General features: G+C 42.5%; 1 protein-coding gene across 1 annotated transcript in view; it reads right to left on the reverse strand.

The window, feature by feature from the left end:
* Positions 1 to 7,259: 7,259 nt before the first annotated feature.
* The window catches only part of NUP155 (nucleoporin 155), a 46,372-nt gene continuing 44,063 nt past the window's right edge, over positions 7,260 to 9,568 (reverse strand). Inside the window, exon 30 of the mRNA XM_018563326.1 lies at positions 7,260 to 7,933. Within this exon, the coding sequence (XP_018418828.1) occupies positions 7,792 to 7,933 (142 nt within the window). The 3' untranslated portion in view covers positions 7,260 to 7,791. The remainder of the gene's footprint in view (positions 7,934 to 9,568) is intronic.

Raw genomic sequence — 9,568 nt, forward strand, 5'->3', positions numbered from 1 at the left:
TTCAAAAGTGAAGCAGACAAAATCTGGGGCAGTTGTCCATAGTAACCAATCAGTTCCTCTCTTCAGTTTGCTCGGTTAAGCATTGAAAATTAAAAACAGAAGCTGATAGGTTGCTATGGGCAACTGCTCCAGATTTTGTCTATTTTGATTTTGATACATTCCCCTAAATGTGTTTCAATAGTTATATGAATGATTGATTTGTCAGCTGTTTACATTTTATTAATATAGCTAAAGCACTGTGTTTCATCAATAAACGCTGATAATTGATACAACTCCTTTGCATACTCTGCTGCTCCTTAAGTGCTAACTTCATTCCATTTCAAATGTAAAAACACAATTTGATACAATTATATGTTAATTAAAAATAATTTAACAAAGAACAACCATAGGAACCTGAATATTACTTCAAAATGAAAATCTTGTAATCTCCTGCACAGCAGCACTTATTGCACATGATTGCAGGAAGCAAGTAGTCACAGGCTGAGGTATGTTCTGAACCAGGCCTTTTTGTGTACCTGAAGTTTAGTATGCAGGGAGGTCCAGGAACTGGCTGGGTCATTCCTGGAGCATAGGATCAGGTGAAAAAAACTTCAAAGAGGGGTTTCCGGAGGGCTGACAGAACCAGGTTAAGATCCCACAGAGTCTTACACAGAAGGTATTATATGAGCAACCCCCTGCACAAAGACCTTCATTAAGGAGTAAGAGGCAAACGGCCTTTGAAAGAGAGCCTCCAATGCCATTTGACCCTTGATGGTACTCAAAATCAAATGCGGATTCAAACCATACTGGAGAAAGGATAGGATATTTGCATGGAGTACTGCATCACGGGACAAATCTCGCCACTTTGTTGTTGAACCAGGAGGCCCACATCCAATGCCCCCTACCTGCAACAAGGGTCAGGGAAAACCTCAGGGTGAAGAGACCATTCTCCAGTCTAGCTGTTGATGGCTAAGGACGTCGAACTGCAGATTTTCCACATCTGGGATGTGTACGGCGGACCCTGGCCGGTTGGCCTCGCAGACGATAGGTTGAAGGGATAACCTAACTGCTCTAAGCTCTAGAAAAGTGGTTGGAAGATGAGTTTCCTCTAGAGCCTACACCTGCTTTACCAAGACGGAATCCAGGACTCCCACCCAGTTATAGAGGCTGGCGTGTGTTGTGAGGACCTTACAAAGCCAATGGGAGGAACGTTTTTCCTGATTTTATCACCGGATGCATTGTCCATCACATCAGAAAAAGCTTGGTCTTGCTCCTCGGGCGTCCAGAGACTTACCCTCTTATTCCACACTGTCAGAATGCTGAGCTGCAGCAGTCTGGGCTGAAATGGGACATGGCACTGCGTTGAAGAAGGCTACAATTAAACCCAGAATCCTCATGCAGAACTGGATGGTAGGCTGGCTCCTGGACCATAGAGTCCAAACCTGGGAACGAAGAGTCAGGCATTTGTCCTGAGGAAGAAAAACAAGCTTGCTGTGAGTAGATATTCGAAGAAAGGCGTCCATAGTAACTATCTTCCAGCACAAAGGATAGAAGCACAGTTGTGCTCATGATTTGACATACCCCCAGTAGAATTTGTAAGATTATTTTTTAGGAAAGCATGAGAGATCAAACCAAATATATTTCTTTTATTTGTAAGGTCATTCACATTTAACTTTCCTGATGCTTTCAATGGTTGGTCCTTCCCCCACATCCAACCCACAGGAACGTTATTAATTCTATAAAAATTTGATGACAGCCTAGGCCTACCATTCTGTTTCTGTCCTCAAGACATTCAGGACTGATGTATGACCTCTTACAGTGGCCAGTCGGCTAGGTCCGTTTAGGTTCCTGAATGAAGTCTTCACTCTTAAGCTGGTAAGATACGGTTATATTTTTTTTGTTCAGCCTGTGGGCTTAAAGAAAAAAATACAACATTCTTCTTCCATCCATGCTTTTTAGACCGCTGTGTTCTTTGTCTTATGACAACAGCGGGCCTGCTACTTTCACAATACCTGAACAGTGACACAGCTGACTTGCAGACTCGCTACTTGGACTGCATCCTTTTGCTATTCAGAGATAGAGATCTTTTATCGAAGCGTCACCGGATACTAATCGAGACGCTGAGCAAATTTGGATGGTTAATAAATGTGTCAAAAGCCAACTCTGGCCAACCCTAGATATAGTCTACCAGGGCATTATTCAACACAGTTTCTGCCAGAAAAGATTCAGGAAAAGAAATTGAGTACAACTAGCATTAGTGAACAGAACACCAAGATCAATAAATCTTAAGCATAGTTAAAATAACAGAATCTGAAATCCCTCTGTCTTTCAACCCCTGGGTTTCAACAGCCTGTTAAAGCCAGCAACCAAGAAGCAGGGTGGAAGCTTGGCTAGGATAACAGATCTGGTGGATTTGGAAGAAGCCAGGGATAGTCAGCTAACAGATGAACAACATGGACATACCACACCCGAGGCCAATCTGGAGCAATGAGAATGACTGGAATTCCTTTGTGTTCAATCCTGCCAAGTAGACAAGGTAACAACGTCAACGGAGAAAAGGCATGTCAGACTATACTGGTCCCATGGAGCCAATAAGGCCTCTGCCATTGGATCCCTCATTCTGGATTACATTTTTTCTACATTCTTGTTGTAGCAAGAAGACAGAAAATCCGCATCCGTTGTCCCACACACTGAGAAAGTTGTAGAAACACCTCCGGATGAAGAGACCACTTGTCCGGATCCAGGTACAGCTACTGCATCTGTCTGATTGATTTGGACTCAGACAATACGACGGCAGTATCGTACATCAATCATCGAGGGGCACCAAGATTGTGTCAGCAGCGAAGGTAGTACATACAATTTCGGTGGAGAAACAAATTGCATCAGTTTTTCAGGAATACTACTCTAATCTGTATAACCTAAATAATAATATAACAGCTCCTGATAATAAAAGAGGGCAGAGTTCGCTTGAAGAGTACATTACTCAGACAGTGCCACGGAGCTTAGAGGCAAGTGTGTGCAAAATACTGACTACCTCATTTTTGATTGAGGAAGTTAAGGATACAATCTGTTTTATCCTTGGGGAAAAAGTCTGGGCCCAGATGGATATACTGGGATTTTTGTAATAAACATTTTAAATAAATTCTGTCCCTGCTTTTGCAGGAAATGTATAATGCGGTATTGGATGTGTCTGGTAGAATTTAAGAGAATGTGTCAGCAGAAGACTACGTGGTAGCCTTGCAAATCTGAAAAACAGAAGCCTGGTGTTGAAAAGCTAAAAAGGGCGCTCAGAAGTCTGATCAGTGGTATGTCTTTGCAAGCTAGAGATAGTGGAAGAAGCTGGGGAACCCCTCTGGGATCCATCCTGAATGACAAAAAAAAGGAATCAATCAGTCTTTTTGAAACCAGTGTCTGAGCCATAGAATTGCACAATCTGAACCACATCCAGACAATGGAGGAAAATTTCATTTTGAGGAACTGGAGGCTGGACAATGGGACAGGAGACTGTCCTGGTTAAAGTGAAAGGATGAGGTTTGGACAAAAAGGAAGTCCTGGGCCGCTATATCAACTTGTCCCTTTGCAAGACCAAAAAGGGTCTTTGCATGATAAGACCGCCAGTTTAAACATAAAATGTGCACCAAATGGATACAAGGCTAGCAAAAAAAATAGTACAACCTACCAGGAAGCTTCCAACTAATACAGAAACATCTAGAAAAGCAGGTGCAAAAGGAAAAGTATTTGCAAACTTTGGTGCCGCATATAACCCAAAGCTGGAAAAAGCCCAGATAGAAGCAGGCTGATCTTCTAGCTTCAGGGAGGTGCACATCACATCAATTAGAGCTGAAAGATTCCTTTAACCTGGGAGTAATAGTACAAAATTGCGACTTCTCCGGGGTAAGCCTATCCAGCACGGATTTGATTGACTCATAATAGTATCTGTAGCTGGTGGCTCAGAAGCTGCTAAGGCAGTGAGTAGATCACATACAGAATCTGCTAAGGAGTGTGCTTGCGGCCCCTGAAGAAAAAAAAAAATTGGAGTAGGCAAATAGCTCGCCAATTTAAGTCAAGTTGCATGACCGTAGAAAAAACCTCAACTGAGAGGACAGAGGACCGGGCCACATCTGATGGGGCCGATGAGGTCTCTAGAGACAGAAGAGTCTCTGCAGCCTGGAGTCATGCCATCCTCATCACCATAAGTAGGCACACTGCAAGCAGTCCACAACCCATGAGTAGAAAGTGAGTTTGGGGTACCAGATGAGGGTTAGTAACCAGGGGTCGGATGGTTAGGGGTGACCAGTCACTGTAGGCTGGCAGCTGGAAATGGATCGATATTCTACATAGCTCTTTAAAACAGAAGCTGCAGCAAGATGCTTCCTTGATATTGCATGGCAGGGAAAAAAGTAGAGCATGAGCACCACTCTGCTAGGTTCACGACATCAGAACACAGTCCCATAGTGTTAAAGTAAAGGCACGAGCATCACATTGGGTATTCAGAACAAGCATTGTGAAATGAATAAAAATGCTTTATCATGCTTCAAAATATTCGTATTTTTAGAAACACCGCATATTCCTGCCTCTTCTGCTTGTTTAATGTGCTTCCTGTTCATCTCAATCCAGGTCGTCTCCCACACATCTTGCCCACGTGAAGCTGGGCTGCAGGCTGTAGAAGAGGCTGGCAAAGTAGATAGGTGGGTATGTGGGCAGAACATTAGGGAGCAGGTGTGGAGCTGTGAGGGAGTAGTGGAAAAAAACAACCCAGTGTACTAGTTTTAGAGCACAGTACTTCTATATGTGTAACTACAAAAAGGGGATATTAGGAAGGTAGAATGAAATGTGCGCACAGGCATAAAGGAAATGTGTGTAAACGTGGTTCTCAACATCTATTCAGGTCTAAGACTTAAGAGGTCCAAAGGTTTAAGACTTCCTGTGTCCCTCAATGGACAAGAAAGAAAGTAGGAAGGTTGTCTAGAGATATCCAATGCCATGAATGCCCCTGACCCAAACAAACATGGCCAACACTGGTGAGAGCACCTGGTAAACACCTCTTGGCCAAATGGGGAAGCCATGAACTAGTAACAGCTATCCTATTTGTTTTGACATGAAGCGTCAATAAACAGACGTGTTCTTCACTTCAATACGATGTGCTGGTGACATCTTTAACAAGTTTCAGCATTGGCGTCGCCCAGGGGCGTCCCGAGGCTGGGTGACACCCAGGGCGGTAACCAAGCAGTCACCACGCCGCGACGTCATCGCGCACGCGCGGCAGTATTCTGATACCTGCCGGCGGCCATCTTGGTGATGGACGCCGGCAGAGAGAGGAGGGGACAGCCACCCGGCGGGATAAGGTATGCCGCCAGGTCCCCTCCACTCTCCTGATACTGTTGGGCGTTCGGTCCATGACTGAGCGCCCGACTTTTCAGAGGGGGGATGACACCAAAATGACTGTGAGTCATTTTGGTGTCACCCCTCCAATAGTGGCACCCGGGTGCGGGCCGCACCCCCGCGTGACGCCACTGGCGTCGCCATCTGCCGTCGCTTCGAGCACCCACGCTGACAGGGATACCTGGTAAGGAGTGCAGCAGGATTCTGGGATACATATAAGCCACAGGGAAAAACACACGTTAAAAAAAAAAAAAGGGGAGGAGGAATGCCCCCTTACACAGATTACATTTTATAGACCTTAGAAGGCTGGCCAATTCTACGGTAGGTGGCAGTAAGACCCATGCTAATTTAATGGAAAGCTGTGTCCCTCAATGCATAAATGATACAATTACTATGTCAGGATCCGGATCTGAACCCAGAGCCTCTGCTGTGTCTAGTGGTGGCTCTACCTGCTAAACCACTCTGAAACCTTGGATAGCTCCTTGCCTGCTCTCATGTGTAATCCTCAGGTAAACCTTAGTGTCTGCTGAACTTCCTATTTTAGCCATGCCTCTGCACTTCCTGTTTGCCAGATTATTGTGCTCCGGCCAATATCTTGCTTCCTGCTCCCTCTGTGCTACAATCCTCTCATACTGCTACCCGTGTACCGACCTTTGGCTGCTGATTCACCGACTACTCTTTGTCTTCTGCTTCGTACCGGATACCTTTGGCTACTGACCTCGGCTTATTCTCTGACTACGCTTCTGCCTGCTCCTATACTACCATCGTCTGCTTGTGTACCGAACCCAACCTGTTATACCTCAAATCTGCCTGTTTCAGCTACTGGACTCTGAGCCTGATCCCAGATCGTGACATACTAGTTGGGTAACTAGAACTCAGAAAAGACCCAGCACCCAACTTACACTATAAATATTTTAAACTTGAGCAATAGGCATGACTGTTCGAACATGTTTTTAGCAATACTCACATTCTATAGTAATTTAAAGCTGACCTCGAGGCAAACTGCTAAATACACAGACAGAAAACATATATGGCAGCTGTTTTACCTCCCAATGGATTTGCATTTGTATCCTTCCAGTTCTGAGATTTACAAAGCTGTGCCACACAGCACAGCCATGCGTAGCAAGTTAGGTAACCTTACAGGTAGTGTCCTTCCTCAGCCTGTGACTGGGCAGATAAACGAGAAGCAGTAGACTGATGAACTCTCTCCTCCATTCATTAGGTTCCTTGTTAGCACATTAGCATTGCAGCAAATATGGCTGGCGCCTTGTGCTGTTTGGCGATCTCCCAGTCTGAGCTCTGCTGTACAAAGGATAACATGAGGCTCATACCTCATGTAAACCTCATGTAAGTACTTAAACTGCTTGCATTCATAATAAGTATGGCTGCAGCTAACAATTATTTTCAAAATCGATTAGTTAGCCGATTAAGTTCAGGCCTGAGAGTTGAGTGAGGCGGGGAGAAGAAGCGGCATGTGTGGAGCGCCAAACAGGCCAACTAATCGAAAGTCAACTAATTGATGATGGAAAACGTTGTAAACATTTTCCATCATCGATTATAATCGACTTAGTCGATTAGTTATTGCAGCCCTAATAATAATGCATTTAATTATGTGATAATGTGCCCCATTCATTTGTGTCTTGTATATCTGCCTGGAGTTCCGCCTAAATTAAAAAGGTCAGAGAGCATTTAATGGTGCCAATAAGCAATTGCACTTGTACTCAGAAAAATACAGAAGCAATACAATAAAAAAAAGGAGATATAGAATGGACAGAAGAGGAAAGAAAAGTAACAGCAGAAAAATAAATCAGACAAAAAGGGGAAAATAACTGGTGACATTACTGTATATGGGGCAGGTATATTTTCCAAGCATCACACAAGGGAATTCAGCAAAATATCACAAAGTTTAGTAAAATTATTTATAGAATTGTCAAAATGATCAACAAGATTCCAAATGAACAGAGACGTGCTTTGATCCAAGACACTTTATGAAGATTTTATCTATGCACAATTGTGAAAAATGACAGTGTATCTGTTAGCCAGTGTCTGGGGTACAACTGGTGCTTTGGTTTGCATGAACACAGTTACTGGTGTATGTTGGCAGTGCTCCTGCTGATGTACAACTGTTTGTAAATGGCACCATGGCCAAATGTGCAGATGTTTTCCCTCATCTCCGCTTCATATTTGCAAAATTAAACAGCATTTATTCCAAGGGCATACAAACCCCACTCTGCTCTGTGCTACACCAGCTGGGGTTAGCATGCAGATTGGGATCTGACAGAAATTAGAGGCACAAACAATTCTGTCCAAAGAAGAAGCCAAAGTCTGTAGACAGCTGCCGTTTCATCCTTTCCAAGTGCTCATTGGCTTCCCACTGACTCCTAATCAGTTCATGGTTGATGGCTGGGAGAGAACTAGTTAAAACCTCACTCAAGAACCTAATCTTTCCAGTTTTGCTTGTAATGATTTGAAGTTTCCAATGCGTGTCTGTACTGCAGGGGTCGGATCCATGGACTGGAGCTCAACTAGATAGCAAGCGATGGCATCCAGGCAAACTGTGGTGAATCTTCGTCTAAATAAGATAAAATACATGATGTTATTGAACAAATAGATGCTTTAATAAAAAGGACTTCAGTTTAACCTCTTCCCATCCACAATCTGTATATTAATTAAATATGACTGGTTGTTATGGCGACTGGAACTGCCTGTGACAGCCAGGATTGAGAGCCATCAGCTGTGCAAAGTGTCAACTGATGGGTCTCTCATGGAGGACATTTATTCAAGTATACCGAGCATGATGTGCTCCCTTTAAGACCCACAGTTTGTGCAGCTGATGGCTTAATCCCAGGTGTGACTGTCATCTGCTCTGATCCTTACTGAGGATTAGGAACCAATAAGAGTAGTTTCTGATCATGCGATTTAGCTATGATGTAGTGATTGCATGCTGGCTGGAGGCTTTATTGACAAAGCAAGCATTTAGGTTGCATATAGAGCCTGAAGATGTCAGTATTCATCTCTTGATTAATTGTATATGATCATTGCTGTAAAGTATTAACCCCTTCGTGACGGGAGACGTACACTGTACCAAATGACTCCTCACGTACACTGTACGTGATGAGTTATTTGCAGCATTAGAGGGCTGGTAACCGCTGAGAATCAGTTACCATTCATTAATGGATGCCTCAGTATAGGGGCATTCATTAATGAAAGGGTTAACCTTTTTCAGACACCTGATACCTTAATATTGGGTGTCTGAGAGTCAAAGCAGAGCGGGCAAACATGCCGGCATTCTGACAGCTCGTATAGATCTAGAGATATCTCTCTCTCGGATCTTATACTGGCTTTTTTTTCTCCTTTCACTTTCAGGGATACATAAATGTATCTATTCCTGAAAGAAGAATCTTTCAGTTTTCTAATCGTTGCTGGAACGTTCAGAAAACCTTTAGTGACAGCTGAATCCTGAACTGCTGCATGATCAGTGTCACTAACTTATTATTGGCTGTTCTGAAGTTTGAAACAGCCTAATAATAACCAAAAATGTATTAATTTATCAAGCAGTAATAGTGAGATTAATTCACAATGACTGCTTGATATAATGAAATAAATACAAATTTTAAACGTTTAAAAAAAATAGTGAATAGTATAAAAAAAATAAAAATAGTGAAAAGTGTAAAGAAAAAAAAAGAAAAAAGAAAAAAGGACAAATAAATGAATGTATTTATTGCATTTTTTTTTTAGCTGTGCTGGTTTTGTAAAAAATACTACAAATCAAAACTGAGAAAAAAAGTGTTTTTTTAAACGTTTTTTCCATATTTTATTTGTCCTAAGTGAGGCGTTAGACACACATATGTGATATAAATATGTAGCCCTATCTGTCCTCTAAAAAACAATATATAATATGTGTGGGTGCACAGCAAAAATTTCAAAAGTGTGTAAGTCATTTACAAACAGAAACTAAAAACAAGCTCAGTCATGAAGGGGTTAATAAAGTGCAGGGAATTGATTAACACAGTGTAACAAATAAAAAACTTAAATAACCTTTTAAAATACATATGAGTGATTTAGGTATGCACATTAGAGTTAACTGACACTTGCAGTCTCTGCTAAATTTGGCATGGTCATCTAGGTATCAATGACCATTAGCCAAGAAAGAGTAAAGTAATCTGACACACAAAAAGAAAAAAGCACAGGACATAAATGCATCCTG

This window comes from Nanorana parkeri, unplaced genomic scaffold (assembly GCF_000935625.1).
Source record: "Nanorana parkeri isolate BGI_ZX_2015 unplaced genomic scaffold, ASM93562v1 scaffold654, whole genome shotgun sequence".
Lineage (NCBI taxonomy): Eukaryota > Metazoa > Chordata > Amphibia > Anura > Dicroglossidae > Nanorana > Nanorana parkeri.